The 21,679-nt window shown below is 35.8% G+C and overlaps 1 protein-coding gene across 1 annotated transcript; it reads left to right on the forward strand.

Annotated features, from left to right (window-relative positions):
* The first annotated feature begins 895 nt into the window (after nt 1-895).
* KPNA5 (karyopherin subunit alpha 5) lies at nt 896-20,438 on the forward strand. Its single transcript, XM_015822725.2, has 13 exons — nt 896-1,042; nt 2,574-2,675; nt 2,760-2,859; nt 4,968-5,062; nt 5,905-6,036; nt 8,635-8,723; nt 9,640-9,739; nt 12,149-12,312; nt 15,541-15,619; nt 16,528-16,653; nt 17,211-17,338; nt 18,189-18,367; nt 19,125-20,438. Exons 1-13 carry the CDS (start codon nt 914-916, stop codon nt 19,310-19,312), a joined length of 1,611 nt encoding a protein of 536 aa, XP_015678211.1. The 5' UTR covers nt 896-913; the 3' UTR covers nt 19,313-20,438.
* Nucleotides 20,439-21,679: the final 1,241 nt, after the last annotated feature.

Here is a 21,679-nt window from a genome sequence, read left to right on the forward strand (position 1 = left end):
TCATTCACCCGTTGGAAGTTCTGTGCATTAGTTAATTTGATTTTATATTTTGTTCTGCTATAAACAGGTCTGTTCTGGTGTGTTGTTAGTTTCAATCATGCTGCTCAGATATTGTTTCTATATTCTAAATATTAGTGCTTTTTGGACCTTGCAATGGAAATAAAGTGAATTGAGGTTCTAATTATAGGAGTTTTTTTCAGTTATCCCATACATTTTAAGAATTTTACATACAAATTAGGTTAATTCAGATATGCGGTTCCAGTTTTGATTTGTTTAGAATTAAGATCCACTTAATGTAATGACACTCATTACTGTATACTGTAAAAGCTTCTTTCTTAGTAGCAGATATATATATAATACAAATAGTATTTGAACAGCTAATTTTTTTTATCAATTCCACATGATAAAATATGTTAGTATTCATATAAATATTTAGAGTATAAAATGATACCAGATCTGCTGTGGCATTGTTTGTCCTGAGAACAAACAGAAATGGAAAATGCCATTCAAATAATAACAGCAGTAAAAATGGAGGAAATACTTTCTGCATTGAGAGAGAAATTAATGAGTATTAATTAAAACCTTGTTTGAAGTCTCTAGTCTGTACAAGCACAATTGGACAAGTTACATTTTCAGCCATAAAGTCAATATGGGCAAATTATGAGAAATAAGATAGATCAAACTCTATGTAGCAGTTGCAGGCGCAGATGCAGTCTTCGCACACTGTCGTGTCATTAAGAGACATTTATATTTTGAATTCTTCTATCACATTTTACATTGCACCTTTGCCATTTTTCAACATTCACAATATCGAATGTTTCTTTTTATCATCATCAATAAGAATAATTATTTTGTTTCTCTATAAAATGTCATTAGCTTGATGTAAATCCTATTTTTCTTTATCGCAGATAACATGGCAAGCCCAGAAAAAGATAATTACAGAATGAAAAGTTATAAAAACAATGCTCTCAATCCCCAAGAAATGCGAAGACGAAGAGAAGAGGAAGGCATTCAACTTCGAAAACAAAAAAGGGAAGAACAAGTAAGTCCTCATTTAAATCATAGCTGAGCAATGACTGTCGTAAAGCCCCTTAAATTGCTTATATTGGGGGAAATGATTTATGGTCCAGATCTGATCTCTGGCTATCTACCTTCATTCATTCATTCATTCATTCATTCATTCATTCATTCATTCATTCCTCCCAAAACATCTTATGAGCAATATAGTTCATTATAAATAAAATGCAATAAATTTCATTGAAAGCAAATTTCTAAAATTCTTCTCACAGGAAGGTTGACTTGGTAGTAATAGCCCACTTGGATGTACTGTCATAACTTTTTTTTTGCTGACACAGAATAATTTTATTTGTTTCTTACATATATCTTACTTTTTAACTTGAAAGGTTCTGAAAATGCCCTTAGACTTAAAAGATACAATATAGAAGGAAATGAGGGTGGAGAATGAAAAGAATTTAGAAAAAAATAGATAATAGAAAAAGGGAGCTTTTTTTTAGTATCCATCAAATAAGCGATAACTATTTCTACTTGCATTCGCTACAAAAGGAATCAGAAGTTTCTATTTTTATCTGTACTTTCAGCAGTTTTGTTTTTTCTCATTTTCCTTTATTCTCTATTAGTTTTTGATAGTTTTTATCTTCTTGTTAAAACTTTCAATAACATTGATTAAAAAATAATATTACAAAAAGAATGAAAAAGATGCTATGAGACGTATCTAGATATTATTCTGCTTGTATTTAGACTATTTATAGTGAAAATGTGTCTATAATTGGTTTTTATTTTTTGCCCAAAAGTGTTATTTTAAGGCACATTTTAGCCTTGCATAATAATAATAATAAAGTTGGAAGGGACCTTGGAGGTCATCTAGTCCAACCCCCTGCTCAGGCAGCAAACCCTATACCATTTCGGACAAATGGCTGTCCAGTCTCTTCTTAAAAACTTCCAGTGTTGGAGCATTCACCACTTCTGGAGGCAGGTTGTTCCACTGGTTAATTGTTCTAACTGTCAGGAAGTTTCTCCTTAGTTCTAGGTTGCTTCTCTCCTTGATTAGTTTCCATCCATTGCTTCTTGTCCTACCTTCAGGCGCTTTGGAAAATAAGAAAGTATTTGAGACTAAAATAATTCTTGAAATATGCTTAACATATTTTGGAAACACTTATTTCTAAAAGAGCTAGGTTTTTTTTTAAATCACAAAGCACTCTTTTTATTTCTTAACCAATACTTCCCATTGTACTTATTTGTTTTTCCTTTGCTTATATAATGGCATCACACTGAATTAAAATGCAACCGGTATATACAGTATATTCCTAAATTTAGTACATATTCCTAAATATTCATCAAGCATCTTGTTTATAAAAGGATACCCAAAGTAGGATTAAAGCTAATACAGTAGTAACACATTGTTGATTCAGTCATGTTTCAAGAGAAAACTTGAAGGCTTGATCAAAAAGTGAGAAAGCAACAGAAAAAAAATGGTATGTGTGATTTATATAGTATCTCTTCCTCTTCCAGAAATAATCCCCAACACAACGTATTTTTCTTACATTTCTTTTCAGTTATTTAAACGTAGAAATGTTTCTCTGCTGGCCAGTGAAGAGTCAATGCAGGAGAGTCCAATCCAGGATCCTGATGTGAGCTCTACCGTTCCAATTCTAGAGGTAGGAAATCTGCCACGTGCCTTAAAGCACATTTGCAGATCTGGCTAAAACTTTAGGAAATTATAATTATTTTTCCATTTTTAGGAAGATGTGATTACATGTGACATGGTGCAGATGGTTTTCTCAGATGATCCTAGTCAACAACTTGCAGCAACCCAGAAGTTCAGAAAGTTACTTTCTAAAGGTAAATCAGCAAAACACGATTTTCTTTTTAATACTTAGTAAATTTTAGTTTCGGTCTTTGCATTAAATTGGAAAACAGTTTTTAACAATACATGTTAAGAGTACTTAACTTGTTTTTTTAATCGCAAGTGGTTGTATTGGTACAGGAATAATTTAATGCCACATGTCCAATTACAAAATGAAAAAAAAAACCACCACCCTCAGATAGAAAAGAAGAGCCACTTTGTACGTTGTATGGATTCCACTAGTTTAGCTAATACAGCAAAGCTGCTGATGTCACTCAAATTAAAGTTGATTGTTTTTTCTGGGATAAAAGTTAAAATGGAAGCTAAAAGTGATTAAGGAATGGCTTTTGGAAATGTGTGACTTACCCTACTAGAAAAGGCAATATTCTCTACTAATTAAAAGATGAAGCAATGTGTACTATAATTTATCTTGTATTTGATATAATATTAACTGATATTAGTAAAGCAGTGACTATTATCATTGTGACGAAGTTTAATGTGTAAGATAGAGTTTTATTTTATTTTGGTTTGGGATTTTTTTTTTATTTCCCTTTTTGGGTTTCTATCTCTTGTTTTTGAGGAAAGAGTAATCCTTTTTAAGGATTGTTCAGCTTACCTTTTTTTAGCTACTTTTTAAGAAAAAAAATAAATGTGCTCGTTCCATGTTATATCTACCAAGTGTTTTCAAATGTTTTTTTTTAACAAAACAAGCTATCAGCAAGCCTAATTTGGAAAGAGACTAATTAAATAACTGCTTGATGGAAATAATTAATATATCCACACACAGGTTTCCTCCTCTAGTATGTATATGGTACATCAATACTATATTTAGTGAAGAAATCATGGAGATGGAAACAGCAAGAGAAATAGAGAGACTCTGCTTCTTCCCACCAGTTCAGACATATCTGCAGTGCACTAGAACAAGTTTATTTTGGATTCAGTCCCCAAACACTAAGCCTTAGAGTAATTTAAAAGGCTGAAGAGGCATTGTCATTGTTTAATCATAAGTGCTTGAAGACACAAGTGCTCTAGTCGCTATAAAGAGTTTGGCCCCAAAGGGTACAATATCTTTATGTCTGTTTTCACAAATTAACCTACATGCCCTCCCTTGTTTATAAATACAGCCAGGAATGTAAGTAAAATGTAGGACAGATCTTTTCATTTTTAAGGCTTTTGTGGAAGTTGGCACTTGACTAAAGGGAAGCATGTTTTGATTGCTTCCTTTCTTTCAGCTGTTATTCAAGTTATTAAAGTATAGTTTGATGGTGTATTCTCTAAGCTGCTGTTGATCTCTGCTAGGTCTTGAGGTTTGTATGGAAAGCCTTGAGTACACCATCTTGAAGTTTTCTTGCATCCTGTCTGTACCCTCAGTTTATAACTCTTCATTCAATAATAATTGATTTGTGTGATTCACTCGGGCAACAGATGGCAGTAGCGTTGGCTCAAAGGAGATTAGAAGCTATGCTTTCATGGCTATTATCATCATACACAAATGAAATCTTCCCATTCATAGTATGTTAACTGATTATTAAAGTTGAGAAGGAGCAATACAAAAGGAGCTATTGCTTAGGAACTTCTTAGAACAGGGTTGTCAAACTGCTGGCCCATGGGCAGTTTGCCATGCATCATGGCGAAACCGCACCCACCCCATTGCAGGCAATGGAAAAAAAAGTCGCGATACGTCGCCACACGTCATGTGACGTTGCGTGTTTGACACCCCTGTCTTAGAAGCATCACACTGATCACATTTTTTGACTTACATATTAGCCAATTTGCCAGAGTGCTTTGGCTTATTCCCTATGTATGACAGATGGTTTACATTTGTTTTCTATATTATTTCTGAGAGATTTTCTCACAGCATTTTAATGTCACCATACATCATTGAGTTAGGTTAGATTTAGAGACAGACTGACTTCCCTAAGGCCAATCAGCTTGCATAGTTTAAAATGGGGACTTTAATTTGATTCATCTGCAATATTCCAGCAAGTTCATTATGATAGCCATGCTATTCAGCGCTCTCTTAATTTTGCTTCTTAATTTTTTTCCATTGTACTGAACTTATATGTAAATTGTTATTATTGGATTGCTTTATCTTTCATTTCAGAACCTAATCCTCCAATTGATGAAGTTATTCAAAAACCAGGAGTTGTGGAGAGATTTGTCAAGTTTCTAGAAAAAAATGATAATTGCACTCTTCAAGTGAGTTCATAAAATAATGTGAGATACATTTGGGGGAAAGAACAAGGAATTAAAATGTTATATCTTACCGGTAGAATATGAAGGGAAGCTTTGCTTCTCTCTCTCTTTCTCTTTCCCCATCATTTGTTAAATATTTTAACAGTTCCATAAGTTAAACGGGTATTAATCCGTATTATGTCTTGTAGAGGGAACACAATTTAAATTTGGTTCCAGAGTGAGCATGTTATTCCCACAAGCAGATATTTTTTTAAAAGATATTGAATAATATAAGACAGCGGCCCCCCAACCTTTTGGGCACCAGGAACTGGTTCCTTGGAGAGAGGTTTTCCATAGAGGTGTGGTTTCATGTGCTGCCTGCATCCCTTGGATGGGACTTTGCTTCTTTGCGCAGCCCATTTTCTGGCATGCTGCAGACCAGTGCCGGACCTGGGGTAGGGAACTCCTGATATAAGAGGTAGATAAATTGAGACAACACTGGATTGGGACTTTTGTTTGCTTGTTCTGCTGCCATAGTTTCCCATTGTTTCTCCCAAAGTTTCAAATGTAAATTGTTCCTGTTTGTTGAAATTATTTAAATGTTATTAAAGTATGAGCATATTTTACTATTCTCCAAGACCGTATTTATACCCTTGCTAAAATTTTGTGAGATTGGTTAAGGCAAAGCGGTACGGTATGCTTAAGATTTTTATGCCACGCAAATACTAAAAAATCGTTATTTCACTACAGAGATTTATACAGTTGAAGGCTATAGCCTGGTATGGGGAAAAAAAGCCCCATAGAAAATAAGCATAGAGAATTGATTGTAAAATAAACTGTTAAAAGTCATATTTTTTATCTTCTAGTTTGAAGCAGCATGGGCTCTTACAAATATAGCATCTGGAACTTTCTTGCATACCAAAGTAGTAATTGAAACTGGAGCAGTCCCAATTTTTATTAAACTATTAAATTCTGAACATGAAGATGTCCAGGAGCAGGTAACTTTTTGTGAATTTTTTATTATGCAGATTCAGTTGTACTGTAAAATGTTGGTCCTCAAAGTTAATTTTGGGAAGGGAAAAATAATACATATTTGAATAAAAACAAAATTGAATTAGATGTAATTCTAAACTATGGTTATGATTAAATACTTGAATAATATATTTGTGTATTCCCCACTGTTTTGTTTTTAAATGGCGCTATTAAAAAGGTATCAGAGGTTTTTGCTTCAGTTGTTAATTTATTGTGATTCACAGGAAGCTAGAACTGGGGTTGAATGTGTTTAGGTTTAGAAACTATGCTTTTCATATAAACTAACCCAGTGGTGAGATGTGCTACCCAATTCTCAATTACTCTGGGTGGATTGTAAGCCACACAATGTCTGTACCCATCACATGAAGGATTTCTTCTTCTTGTGCCATATCCGTTATCGGATGTTGGTGATCATGTTGGCGATCCTGTTTTTATCAGCAGCCGCACGAAAAAGTGCTGCTGAGTTTTGTCCAAACCAGTCCCTTAGATTTTGAAGCCACGATGTTCTTCTTCTGCCTGGACCTCGTTTGCCTTCAGTCTTTCCCTGGAGGATTAAATGGAGTATGCCGTATTTTTCTGGGTGTCGCATCACATGTCCAAAATATTCTAATTTTCATTTTTTAATTGTTTTGGTGATTTCCCTTGGCTTTCCCAGGCGGCTTATCACCTCCTCATTTCTGATCTTGTCAGCCCAGCTTATACGTAACAGCCGCCTGTAAATCCACATTTCAAATGCTTCTAGTCTCTTCAGGTGGCCTTCTGTCAGAGACCAACTCTGTACTCCATAGAGCAGCGTAGACAAAATATAGCATCCTACAAGCCTGATTTTCAGTCTTAGTCTTATGAAGGGTTTGGCGGTGGCCTTCTCCAAGTGTGTGTACTTCCTTTTAACTGTTGTCTGATGGCATCTAGTTCACCAGGATGCAAGAGGGAAAGAATCAGCTGCTTGGTGATCTAAACCATTTTTCCATTGTCTCAGATAACAGTTTGACTTAACCACAAACTATGACAGTTTGGAGATACTGTGGCTAGTTTGAATTCGAAGCAAAAACCTTCAACCTCCTATTTGTAGTGTACTGAAAGGTAGAATACAGAATAGGACCTTTACAAGTTCAAAACTCACACACGTGATGTTGAACATATAATGTTGTACGATCGCATAATGCTATTTCACATCATAGACAAGTGCAGTACCTTGCATATTATAAAAAGTATATACTATTTTAGTTACATTGTTTGTGCATTGGATTTTCTTATTTCAGATGTTTAGGCTGCAGTCCCCTGCTGGCTTGTGTGGGATCAAAATATACACAAATCACTGACTCGTGCAAATATTGTTAGGCTTGCATTATTAGAAATTTACAGATGTAGCAGTAGTTTTGGATTTTGATGTACAGTATTATTTCAGTATGTTTGTTTCATGTCAGTGATTGTGTTCTTAGTGTGATGAAATACCGTTATTTCTCTACGCAGAAATAAAAGAATCCTTGCTACATAAGCTCATGGATGAGAATGAATTTCTACTGTGAGATGGGCAACCATACAAATAAATACATGTTGTATTTACTAAGCACACATTCTTATGTCCTACAGAAAGTTGCCTCCACTGGTGCTTCTGAATGTGATGTTGGTGGGGAGATTCAAATATGTTCTCTACCAGGAATGTTTATAAATACACTCAGATACTGGAATTAAGTCAATTCACACATGTACTAATCTCCATTTGTAATTATAAACTATTTAGATTGGTCCCAGTAGGCAAATATTTCGTGCTTAATTATTTTGAATTTCCAAAAAAGTAGATATATTCTGCAGTAGAAAAATTGCTGTCACTTATTTATTAAATTATTTTATTGGATTGGTAAGGCAAAATGAGTCAAGGTGGCATACACAACAAGTTAAAACTGCAAAAGAAAATATAAGCTATGTAAGGGATATAGATATTAAAATAACATATAAATAGATTCAACGGCCCTGGGCCTGCTGGAAGAGCCTGATCTTCCTAATGTTGCTGAAGGATAGCAGGGTTTGGATCATGCAGACTGTTTAGATGTCACTCACTCTGAACAAACTCCAATTATGATTATTTTATATTAAGAACAAGGCTTTTACACTGGTTGCTTTGTACTGAATAATTTCTTTTTGCTTCTCCCACTCCATGAGTAAAATAAATTGGTTTACTATTATGTGTTGTTATAGATATTTCCATATCTGTAACAGTTTACAATTATGCCTGAGACCAGTGAGAATTGGCACATTGATTCTTTCAGTGATTGCTCCTGGCCCAAATAATCATTATCTTTTGCAGGGGTTCTAGCAATTAACAATACAAGATGTTTTGAGGTTCAGCGGCAGGCCTAAATTTTCATGGTGGTCGGGTTTTTTTTTCATATTAACATCAGCCATTTAAGTAATAACATTAATTATTCTCTTGCGTACAGTTTATATACTTCTGCATAAATGGTAATTTTGTTATCAACTGTATAATGCATAAGAAGTAAATATGAGTATTTAAAAGGATTAAAAAGAATTGTGAATATTAATTTACATATTTTTTTTCTAAGGCAGTGTGGGCCCTTGGTAATATTGCTGGAGATAATGCAGAATGTAGAGATTATGTATTAAGCTGTGGAATACTTCCTCCACTCTTACAGTAAGTACAGATCATCTTGGCAGTTAATAGAATGGTATGCCTGGCTACATAATTAAAGCATCCAGGTTAATTGCTAACTTATAAACCCTAGGTTGGTAATGATCAGTGCAAGGCTTCAGATTCCAAAAAAAGTGTTTTGGAGTGGGTAGGATTCAAAACATAGCACTTCTCTGCAATTCTTTTAAACATCTAACTCATTTGGCAGGCGTGTGATCTTGACAAAAGGCACAGTTGCTTTACACAGTTGCAAATGTATTGTATTATTTTCAAAGCACTGCCCAGCCTTTGTAATTATTAATAAGGCTTCAACCATCTACTCATACCTTTAGAATTAAGTACCATTGGACTCAACAGAACTTCTGAATAGAGATGCATAGGTTTGAAATATCAGTTATATATATATATATATTTGGGGTTAGTATGCTGACCCTAAAGCGTCTTGGTGCTAGAATATTTTAAATAGCAGTTTTTATTAGAATAAAAGTTCTCCTAATTATTTGGCTAAAAATTATAAAACATGTTTCTTCTAATTTATTATTTTTTCCAAAAATTAATAATTTCTGTGGATTCTATCCAATTTTGTACTTAACAAAACAGAGCTACTCCTCTTTTTCTTTTTCAGTTCTGTTCCATGCATTCCCCAATTTGCTCAGATAAGGTCACAAGTAAACCAGTTTGACTCCTATCCCAGGAGATAGGGATAAAAAGAATCTGTTCTGCTGCTAAAATGCTATTCCATCATTACATGGAAAACATTGAATATAACCATATTAATGAAAGTGAAGTTATTTTCATGTACATGATGAAAATAATCATTCAAATTATGTTGTTGTTGTTGTTGTTGTTGTTGTTGTTGTTGTTATTATTATTATTATTATTATTATTATTATTATTATTATTATTATTATTTTGGCAGACTCCTAACACATTCTAACAGGCTTACAACTACCAGAAATGCAGTCTGGGCACTTTCAAACCTCTGTAGAGGCAAAAACCCACCTCCAGATTTTAGCAAGGTAAGGCCTATATTTCATTCTATAAAGATGCTATAATAATAAAAAAAAATCATACATTGCTTCGTTCCAATGTATCTTCTGGTATAAATTAAACTTTTTCAAAGTGTCAACTGTTTATGTCCAGGTAAAGATTCTTTTTGTCATAGAGTGGAACTGAATATAGTACATTAACTTTCCTGATGATGATGTTCATTTTCAGAGTAGAAAACCGATTAAATTAAATTAAATTAAATGCTATACTTGAAATATCCTGAAAGTGGCTATGTATAATATTTTTGGTTCAGTCCCAGCTGAAGTTATTTTACACTGGTCTCAGCTCAGGAAAATACAGATTCAGCACATATGTTCATGTGGGCACGTGCACACACCCAGCAGTGCAATTCCAATGTAACTAAGAAAATTTAAATATAGGGCACATTGTAATGACCATTTGTGGACTAGTAGAATATACTCATAAGTTTTTAAAGAGTTATAGTTAAAGGATAATATCAAATACCCCAAAGCTTTCAATTTACTGATTCATCTCTTAGGAAAGCAAGTTTGAAATACTTCCTAACTGGGTTGACTTGTTTCACACCCATTTTGGAAATGGGACATGCCATTGATCTGTAATAAGCAACAAGAAGATTCCTGTATCTTCAAATGAAAGAGCCATATCTTCCAATGAGCTCACTTTCCTATTGCAATTGCCCATAAACACTGTGTATGTGTATAGATATGTTGCTTCATGGTCCAAGTTTCCTTCACTGTCAATCTCACATGCCATATCTGTCCCTGAGCAGTCCTTTAATTAGAAACTGCCACTCTGCTATCCGTTTCAGCATTAGTTGTACCTGTTTGCTCCTATTATCTTATATTAGAGATATCACTTTCGATTAGTTGGTATTTAGCCCAGGGCAGTGATGGCGAACCTTTTAGAGACTGAGTGCCCAAAAACTGGCCCCGCCCCCGCTCCACCCCCTGCTCCGCCCCCACCCTGCCTGCCCGCAGGGCCATTCACCGCCTCCAGGGCCTGCTGCAGATCGCCCAGCAGTGCCATGGCAGCCACACCCTCTGCCCACGCCCCGCAGCATCAACTATGTGCGATGGGGCGTGAGGGCAGAATCTTGTCTTCGCTGCCTGGCTGCCATGTCCTTGACTGCACTGCTCCGCGTGGGCCACGCTTGGGGCCAACCCTTCTCCAGGAGGGCTGCTGGTGAGGAGGGTGTCACGAGGGGAGGCAAGGTTGGGGCAATGGCAGGTGTGCCCACAGAGAGGACTCCGAGTGCCGCCTCTGGCATCCTTGCCATAGGTTCGCGACCACTGGCCCAGGGCATTATACTATTCTGTGACATAAAGAGTGTTCAAAATATTTTTAAGCTCTTAGGAATTCCTTTTTTCCTTTAGCCAAATCGACTCAATTTTTTCATTGCCCAGCTAAGGTTATATTCATAACTTTTATTTCTCTAGGTCTCATCAATAGGCTGTAGTCTGCTCTACACATACCACACAGACCTACCTGTTACAGAAAAATTGTCATTAAAAAAAAAAACCTTTAGGTTCTAGGTTAGAGAAAAAATATTTGAAATCAGATTAGTGACATCTTAATCCAGCTTTCTCTAAGCTGGAACTTTTCTAGTTTGCTAGCCATATGGCCTGAGAATTTTGAAGAGTTGAATTCCAATACTTCTTACAGTTTAGAGAAATGTAAAACCCACTTTCAAGTACTTAACTAAGCATACAGTAGAAGAGAGTTACAGCAATAGTCTTATTTATTTGTATGCTCTGCTAATACCAGTATATAACTAAGTTCCTTAAAGAGGTAGCTGATGCCTAATCCAATCCCCTTCTATTGATTTTCTTAAGGCAGAAAATAAAAGTTTCTAAGCCAAATACCATATAAGTCCTACCAGATATTGGATTTAATTTGATTTAAGCATTCCACTTTATCCTGCTTTTGGTGCATTTAGTAAGCTATCTGAATTTTGTTAGATTGCTATTTTAAATTGGTAATCTTTTCTTCATCAATCTTATTCCAATTGATTCTTTAAAGGTATCTTTAATTTAGAATTAAACATTCTTTAAAGAATGATGCAGGTTTTGTTCCAGGTTTAAAAAAAACTTTAAGGTTCGTTTAATTTTTGTTACAGCTAAGTTCTACTTTCATTCGGTGTTTTGTATATAGTCAACTGCCCTGACTATAGTTTAACGGTATTCTACTTGAAAGTTAATATGGTTGTTGTGGAATAAAGTGTTTTGTAGATTTGGCATATGTATCATTCTACAAAGAGACACAATTATAGGAATACAGTGTTTTTAAAAAGTGTCATTGCTTTTTTAATTTAATACATCTTGGTTTTCATCTTTGGAAAAAGCTTGCAGTAAAAAGTAAATTTACAATTTTAAATTCTCTCTTTCTAAACTCTTAAGGTTCGTCCTTGCTTAGGTGTTCTATCAAGACTGTTGTTTAGCAGTGACTCGGATGTATTAGCAGATGCTTGCTGGGCCCTCTCTTACCTTTCCGATGGACCGAATGATAAAATACAAGCGGTTATCGATTCTGGGGTTTGCAGAAGATTAGTAGAACTTCTGATGTAAGTCTTTTTAAATCAGATAATTATTGCAGCAGGAGAGTGCTGGAGAAGATAGGAGAAGGTGTTAAATTATACCAGCATGTCAGATACAGTTTCTCCATACCATATCCGCAGTACCTGCAGTGGTAGTTGTCTTTCTTGCCTCTATTCTCTTCTCTGAGACAGCAGGAATTCTACAGTTGGCAAATTCAAGATAGGCACAAGTATCCAGTTCATCTTATTTTTATCTATCAGCTTAGTTTGTGCCTGTATTAAGTAGTACATAGATACAAGGAATCTGCCACCAAATGTTGCAATACAGAGTGTTCCAATGTTAAAGGTCTAGCGATAACTAATTCCATTTGAAAAATTCTGTATTATTTTCCCACCCCCAAACACACAATGCACACTCTCTTTCACTCACACACAGGCAGACACACAAGAAGCAATTTTTTCATTTTCTTCTCACAGCATGGTTAGAATTTATGTCAATGGAAGAATAGAATAGAATAACAGACTTGGAAGGGACCTTGGAGGTCTTCTAGTCCAACCCCCTGTTTAGCCAGGAAACCCTATACCATTTCAGACAAATCGTTGTCCAATCTCTTCTTAAAAACTTCCAGTGTTGGAGCATTCACAACTTCCGGAGGCAAGTTGTTCCACTGATTAATTGTTCTAACTGTCAGGAAATTTCTTCTTAGTTCTAGGTTGCTTCTCTCCTTGATTAGTTTCCATCCATTGCTTCTTGTCCTGCCCTCAGGTGCTTTGGAGAATAGCTTGACTCCCTCTTCTTTGTGGCAACCCTTTAGACACTGCTCTCATGTCACCCCAGTCCTTCTCTTCATTAAAGTAGACATACCCAATTCCAGCAACTGTTCTTTATAAACCATTCTTTATCCTCCAGTCCCCTGATCATCTTTGTTGTTCTTCTCTGCACTTTTTCTAGAGTCTCAACATCTTTTTAACATTGTGGTGACCAAAACTGGATGCAGCATTTCAAGTGTGGCCTTACCAAGGCATTGTAAAGTGGTATTAATACTTCACGTGATCTTGATTCTATCCCTCTGTTAATGCAACCTAGCACTGTGTTGGCTTTTTTGGCAGCTGCAGCACACTGGTGGCTCATATTTAAGTGATTGTCCACTAGGACTCCGAGATCCCTCTCACAGTTACTACTATTGAGCAAGGTACCACCTATACTATACCTGTACATTTGGTTTTTCTTGCCTAAATGTAGAACCTTATTTTTTTCACCATTGAATTTCATTTTGTTAGATAGTGCCCAATGTTCAAGTCTGCCCAGATCCTCCTTTATCTTAAGCCTATCTTCTGGAGTGTTGGCTATTCCTGACAGCTTGGTGTCGTCTGCAAATTTGATGAGTTCCCCATCTATCCCCTCATCCAAATCATTAATGTAGATATTGAAGAGCACTGGGCCCAGAACAGAGCCCTGGGGCACCCCACTACACACTTCCCTCCATGTAGATGAAGTTCCATTGAGGACTACATGTTGAGTGCGGTTGGTCAGCCAGCTACAAATCCATCTGGTGGTGATGCTGTCTAACCCACATTTTTCTATCTTATCAAGTAGTAGGTTGTGATCTACTTTATCAAATGCCTTACTGAAGTCCAAGTAAATTATATCCACAGCATTCCTCTGGTCCACTAATTTTGTCACTTGGTCAAAGAATGCAATAAGATTTGTCTGGCATGATCTGTTTTTGACGAACCCATGTTGGCTTTTAGTAATGACTTTGTTTGCCTCTAGGTGTTTGCTGATTCGTTGCTTGATTATCTTTTCCAGAATCTTCCCAGGGATTGAGGTCAGGCTGATAGGTCTGTAGTTTCCTGGATTTATTTTTCCCCCCTTTTTTTGAAGATGGGAACTACATTAGTTCTTTTCCAGGCCTCTGGTAGTTCCCCAGTGCTCCAGGATCTTTGAAAAATATAGTTCAGTGGTTCTGAGATCACATCTGCCACTTCCGTCAGAACCTTGGGGTGTAATCCATCTGGTCCTGGTGATTTGAACTCGTTTAGTGTGGACAGGTGCTCAGTGACCATTTTCTTGTCTATTTTAACATGTTTCTAATCTGTTTTTTACAATACTGATAAGTTGGACTGTTTTTTCCCTTTGTGTTAAGATGGATGCAAAAAATGAGTTAAGTAGTTCTTTCTCCCTGTTGCTTGTCACCTTCTTGCCACTTTCTCCCGCTAATGGACCAATTGTTTCCTTGACTTTTTCCTTGATTTTTACAGGTGATTAGTCTTTATTGAACAATTCAGGGAGATTCAGTTGGCTTTCTTTTAGAGTTGATTTTATTGTTGATTTCGTTTTCTAGTGTAGAGATGTTACTCTTTACTATATAAAAAACATTGCTATTTGTATATGGCACCAGACTGAGAGCTCACTTGAATTATTTCAAGCAGACAGATTTTTTCCATTTCATTTCCTTCCATTTCATTTTTTTCCTTTCCATGCAACTAGAGCATTCAGAAGGCACTGATCATCTTCCTTGTTGATTTTATTTCTCAGAAGTTTAGTGGAGGTAGCCTTTGCTTTAAAAAAAATCTACAGGTTTCCTCCCCCCCTCCTTTTTTTTCTCTTTTGTTAATTAACTAAATACAAAAAGAAGAAAAAGGCTTAAAAGAGAAATAAAAACATACAGGGCATATATTCTTATACATACAGAAATACAGAAATAAAGTTGTATTGTACGGAGAAGCCACAATTCATTAGTCATCATAGCTAATCTATCAATTCAGACTACTGAATGATTGGAATCATATGTTTGTCTTTCCAGTGCTGAATAGTGAGTCTTTTGGTTATAAGTATACAAAAAATGTATACTTAAAATTTGTTTAATGTTAAAAGAAAAGAAAAAGATTCATATATACAATTACATACAATTTTGAAAAAAGCTAAAAAAGCTGTATGTGTTTCAGTTCAGAAGAAATGCTTTATGTAATATGTGAGAACAGATTTATCTGCATTTAATTAAAACAGCCCAACTTTTCTTCAGCTTCTAGTTTCACTGTTTTAAGAAGCCAATTTAAGAAGTCATTGAATCCCACCTCTTCAATATGATGATGCTGGGCTTTTGTTCTGCCGAGATAAAATATGATGGAGTTTTTTGATAATTGAATTATTAGTATAGGATCCCCAACCCCATATGAAGAGGTAGAAAGATTGATTGTATCAGGAAGAATGCATCTATATCTTTAACATATTTTAACAATTCCCTTGTTTAGGCACAATGACTACAAGGTTGTGTCGCCTGCATTAAGAGCAGTGGGAAATATTGTGACTGGTGATGACATTCAAACACAGGTAAACAAATTTTTAAACTTATTTCAGTGATCTTTCTGTCCTTTGAAAGATACAATAGAATCTTCTTACCTGAACGTATCAGATATAGGGTATATCATAGCCTTGATTCAGGCATTTACCCAAAAGCTAAGAAAGTTCATAGAGCATGGGAACTATTATTCTTGAAATAAATTTATCAGTATTCAACTGGGAAGACAGTTTATGTGTTTGGGGGTTTTTTTAATGCACATTTTTTGTCTTGTTTAGTTTTGCTTTGTTGTTTGCCTTTTTGTTCTGTTGAACTATTGTATTGCAATCTCAAAGTAGTAGTAGACTTGCAAAATGTGAAGCATAAAAGTAACTGTAAGAGTTGTCGCCTGTTGTGGTGTGCAGTATAGTCCCTTTGCACTGCAGGACTGGCTAGAATTATTTTCATTTCACATAGGTCCTGCTTTTTTGAATATAGATAGCAATTTAATAGTACAGTGGTATCTCGGTATTCATCGCTGATTCTGGAAGGCGGGATGGAATACCAAAAATCATGAGTACCAAACAATTTTTTCCTATAAGTAAATCACAAGGCACGCAACACTGACAAGTTATAGCTTGTGCATTGAGTACCAAACAAACAATTAGTACTGAGTACCAAATTTGATGAGCTTCAAAGCAGCTGAATCCCAAGGTACAATCATAGTTTCTTATGTACCTTTTTTTCTCCTTTTGTGTTAACATCTGTCTACCTTCATGCTTAATTTTTATTGGGATCTGGAACAGATTTTTCAGAAAACATAGCGTGTCTTTTTTTCTGTACATATAGTGTTCAATGAAACAGTAATTCAATCTGTAAGTATTATGTTATTTCAGCTATATGGAATGTACTTTATTTTACATTGTTTAGGCAGAACTTTTCATCTTTCAAATTATTTTAGGTAATTCTAAATTGCTCTGCATTACCCTGTCTCTTACATTTGCTGAGTAGTCCCAAGGAATCTATTCGAAAAGAAGCATGCTGGACAGTATCTAACATCACTGCAGGAAACAGAGCACAAATTCAGGTAATGTATTCAGTTGCCTTTGTTAGGCATAATTATTTTTACCCTTAACCTTTTTTTTTTTGGGGGGGGGGGTCTTCTTCTGTTCCTCAACCCCATTTATTTTTGTTTAATCTATCCAGCACGCAGTGAATAGTGCTGGATGGGTGGGAAGGGACGGGCAGCTTTATCTGAAGGTTATGCAGTCAATATAACTTGATATCTATATCTTTAGATGTCCAGTAAACCCATACGTAGATTGCTTGTATAATTACTGCAAATTTCTTGTTATTTTTTTTCTTTTCTGTTTTGTTTTGTTTTATTTATATGACTGAAGTAATTGTATCAATTTACATTATTTGTATGTGTTGCTTCATAGATGATATAAACTCAGGCAGTTTTGCAATAATATTTTTATTATATGGTGATCAACTCCAATTTTTTTTTCCTGGTACATCCAGGATCCATTGAATGAGTGTCTATGAAATTGAGAGTTTATTATAAGTTCAGTATTTGATTACTCTATTGACTTCAAGAATTTTCAGAGGTTATTACATTATTATATATATTTTTTCCTTTAGGCTGTTATAGATGCGAATATATTTCCAGTATTGATTGAAATTCTTCAGAAAGCTGAATTTCGTACTATAAAGGAAGCAGCATGGGCCATCACTAATGCAACATCAGGAGGGGCTCCTGAACAAATTAGGTAATAAATTGCAGTTGATTCACAGCAATGCTGATAGTTGAAATGTTTTCATTTAGTAAGGGAACTTTTCCCAACCTGATGTTCCCTGATAGTTAGGACTATTGCTTACAAATTCAAATGATAACTGTAGTTTGTTAAACTTGTATGCCACCGCCCCTCACTCTCGGCACCCAACGCTGTAATGACTGAGTCAATCTGGAGGGCACCAGTTTATGAAAAGCTGCATCAGGGAATCATAGTATGCCTTGAATACCTTTCCTGTATTCCTTATTTGTGTGTGTGTGTGTGTATGTATATGTTGTGTATATATGTATATGTTTGTAAAAAGGACATACTGATCTCCGGGACATAAAATTTATTTCGTACTGAGCTTTCGTTAGCTACTGCTAACATTATCAAAGAGTAAGCCAACATTGGAGAGACATTGTTTTTATAGCCCTTTAACTACCAATAATTTAGCCATCGAACACGTAATAGGCCCGTCAGTTCGCCGACCACATGTAATTGGATGCGTCACATCCAGCTCAGCTGTATTAGTTGACATATCTATAGCTCTCATTGTCCTGCCTCCCACCGCGTCCATTCACGTTGGAAATGAAAGTTTGTTCATAGATCATTCGGATTTCAGATCAGTCGGTTTTAAAAAAGGTGCATTGTTCGGTTCTGGGATAAAATTATTTATATGTTAACCATATCAGGAGTGTTTCTTTTAGTAGCATAATGTTTTCAAAATTATATTTTTAATATTTTTTATTGAAAGCATCCTTGTATGTAGATTACTACAGTCAACAAAAAGAAAAAAACTGACTAGTTATATTCCATCCTCTTTTTTCCCCCTTCTTTACAAAAGTTACTTAGTGGCATTAGGTTGTACCAAACCTCTATGTGATCTTCTGACTGTGATGGACTCTAAAATAGTCCAGGTAGCCTTGAATGGACTTGAAAACATATTGCGACATGGAGAACAAGAATCAAAGCAAAATGGAATTGGAGTGAATCCTTACTGTGCCCGTATAGAGGAAGCATATGGTAAGAAGTGATAACTCAATGCCACAGCAAGTACTAATATGGGAATATTTCTATTCAAAAATTGTCAACGCTGTGCAATGTGCAATGCTGTAGACCAGTGATGGCAAACCTTTTAGAGACCGAGTGCCCAAAAACTGCCCCCCCGCTCCACCCCCTGCCCTGCCCCTGCCACTGCTCTGCGCCCACCCCGTCCCCCACCCTACCTGCCCACAGGGCCACTCACCGCCTCCAGGGCCCGGCGCAGATTGCCCAGACAGCCCAGCAGCGCCATGGCGGCCACGCCCTCTGCCCATGCCCCACAGCATCAACTGTGCGGGATGGGGCGTGAGGGCAGAGTCTTGTCTATACTGCCTGGCTGCCATGTTCTTGGCTGCACTGCTCCATGTGGGCCACGCTCGGGGGCGACTCTCCTCCAGGGGGGCTGCTGGTGAGGAGGGGGTCGTGGGGGAAGTGAGGCTGGGGCAACAGCATGTGTGCCCACAGAGAGGGCTCTGAGTGCCGCCTCTGGCACACGTGCCATAGGTTCGCCACCACTGCTGTAGACTTTTATGTAGGGAAATGATTCCTAATAAACATAAGATTTACTGTTAAATAACAACATGTAAGTTTGGATTGCAAGTCTCTTGTTTACTATTCTGGGAGTTGTCAAGAAATGTCTTTATTTTATCTGTTTATGGAATTAAGAGCTGTTTATTACTGAGCAGTGCTTGACTGTATTGAGCAGCATAGATCTTACTTGTCTCTCTCTTAATTCTAGGACTGGATAAAATTGAAATCCTTCAAAGTCACGAAAACCAAGAAATCTACCAAAAAGCTTTTGATCTCATTGAACATTATTTTGGCGTGGAAGAGGAAGATGCAAACATTGTGCCCCAAGTGGATGAAAACGAGCAGCAATTTGTGTTCCAGCAACAGGAAGCCCCCATGGAGGGGTTCCAGCTGTAACCCTTTGCTCGAAGGACAGGAGCACTTTTGTGGTGGCCTTCATTTGCTGCCCTGATGGGGAATGTTTTGCGGAAAGAAGATAAAGGAGCAACTTATGGACTCAACATGTGCTTATTTTTTTTTCTATTGTGTGTTGCCATTGTCTCGTTTCTAGAAATACCAACTATTCACAAGGTACAAAATAATGTTACCTAGCTTGAATTCTCACCTTAAAGCAGACAGCAGATTCTGAGTTTTCAAGCAGTTGTTAAAATTGCACCATTATCCATAAACCGCTGTGATATTTTGGATTTTGGCGGTGTGGTTTATATATGCCCAAGCTACACTAAAATCTACCTCTATTCCTTGGAGCCAAAAAGATGTTTCAGAACTATAGACAGGAGCTCCTAGTAAATGTTAAATTTAGAATGTGAAAATTATTTATTTAAATAGTGAAAATATAGTTTTATTGTGATACTTTGAGACAAACTGGGGAAATATATTTAAAAGCAACACTTCTAGGAGCACGTTGCTGGTTACATACCATAACAATAAGTGTTATGTCAAAAATACAGTATTTCTGCTGTTTAAAAAGAGGTAGCCAGTTTCAATTTGTAGTTCATCCAGACTTGTTCCTAGTTAATGTAAAGGAAGTTCCGTAGTCCTTTTTAATTTCTGTGGAATTGCAAAAGTTGCCAGTGCTTGAACTAACTACTACAGCTGATTTTTTAAACGACAGGTTGATGACATGATGTGGAAAGCTTTATCTGCTAATATTTGTCCATTAAATTGCTGGAGTTTTTTTCTACCTAGTATGAACTTATCAATTAGAAAAGTATGTTTATATTGTAATGATTATTGTAAGGGAACTTTCTATACTAGGAATTCTGAACTGAAATATCCATGTTTAACTTAAAAGCTACTAAAGTGTGTGAGGTTGCAATATACCTTTTAAAGAACAAAATTAGATTATTTATTTACACAGTGTATTGTGTTTGACCAAATATATGAATGCATTATAAAAACCCCTTTTTAAATGTTTGGCAATTTTTTCTAACTTATTGAAAACAGATCACCAAAAGTATATTTTCTAACAGACAGCAGTAACACTGGGGAAAATCATTTTCCAATTAATTGAAGGAAAGCACTTGAATATACAATTATCTGTGACAATATATGTAAAATAAGTTTATATAATACTGGTGAATTTTATTTTACACTAGATTGAACACTTGAGACTGTTTGTTTTAGAGTCTGAATATTATATGAATTGGGAAGGGTGTAGCCCAGTTCAAGTACTCTGATAATTTTGCTTATCAGAAATGTCTTGGTCTGTATAATACTTTTTAAAAAGTTATGTATCATACCTACAAGTGATTGCCTTTTTAAAATACTGTGTAAATTTCAAATTCATGTATCAAATTTTCAAAAAGTAGTTTGCATTCAGTGAAATACATGTTCACTCATGAACATGTATTTGAGTTAAAATACTGCTCTTTTTGTCATATATTCAAGTTCCCCAAGATTGATTTGCCAAGGAAAATAAGTCATAATTGGCCATTGTGCCATGCATCTTATGTCATTGTTACAGACACCCCTTTGTTTCAGTGCTAGATCAATATTAGAGATTTCTGAATGAAGCTGTTAGATTACTTAGTTTTCATGTGGGTCAGGAATAAAAGACTAAAGTGCTCAATTCAGCTGCTTCCTGCATTAACTCTACTGTCATGGCCTGTGGAACTTGTTCTATATTTCCATTGTAGTAGCTGACATATATATTTCTACTACATACAAGATTCACTGCAACATGACCCATAGCCTTCACAAAGGCAGTATAACAATAATATTTACTCACAAAGAATTGTGGAAGTACCGCTTGCCTTGGAAAATATAAGCTTATATGTATGAATAGAGGATCATAACTGAGGAAGCCACCTCATTTGGAAACTTGCTGGAAATACAGTGCAAGATATAAGAAGTCTGCTTAAATCTGCAGCTAGATGTCCTATATCTATCAAGGGATAATGGGATTTGAGTATTAGGGATGTTTTATAACCATTTGTATCATTCATTCCAAGTACAGTTTAAATTTGCCAATTGAAACTGAATTTATCAGAATTACTCTAGAATGTTAAAAAAAAAAAAGAGGTTGTGACAGGGTATACCGTTGTTTGTTTGCTTATTTGCATTACACAAATTACCAGTTGTGCCTGCTCTTAATTTCCAAATGAATAAATAAATGCTATCAAAGCATTTTTATCCAAACAAAATGTAAGATTACATATGATTTAGAAAAAGTAAAAATCTCAAATGTGAATGAACACAACTGTTTCGAAATTTCATCGTATAGATCATGAGTATGATAATTTCTGTATATTGCTAAAGACA

Source organism: Protobothrops mucrosquamatus, unplaced genomic scaffold, assembly GCF_001527695.2.
Source record: "Protobothrops mucrosquamatus isolate PMUCROS unplaced genomic scaffold, P.Mucros_1.0 scaffold1655, whole genome shotgun sequence".
Lineage (NCBI taxonomy): Eukaryota > Metazoa > Chordata > Lepidosauria > Squamata > Viperidae > Protobothrops > Protobothrops mucrosquamatus.

Excerpts from the sequence above, each read along its gene's own strand:
- KPNA5 (XM_015822725.2), top strand. The coding sequence starts at position 914 with ATGGCAAGCCCAGAAAAAGATAATTACAGAATGAAAAGTTATAAAAAC. Across the intron at positions 2,676-2,759 it reads CTACCGTTCCAATTCTAGAG|GAAGATGTGATTACATGTGA; the intron begins GTAGGAAATCTG and ends TTCCATTTTTAG. Across the intron at positions 18,368-19,124 it reads CCGTATAGAGGAAGCATATG|GACTGGATAAAATTGAAATC; the intron begins GTAAGAAGTGAT and ends TCTTAATTCTAG.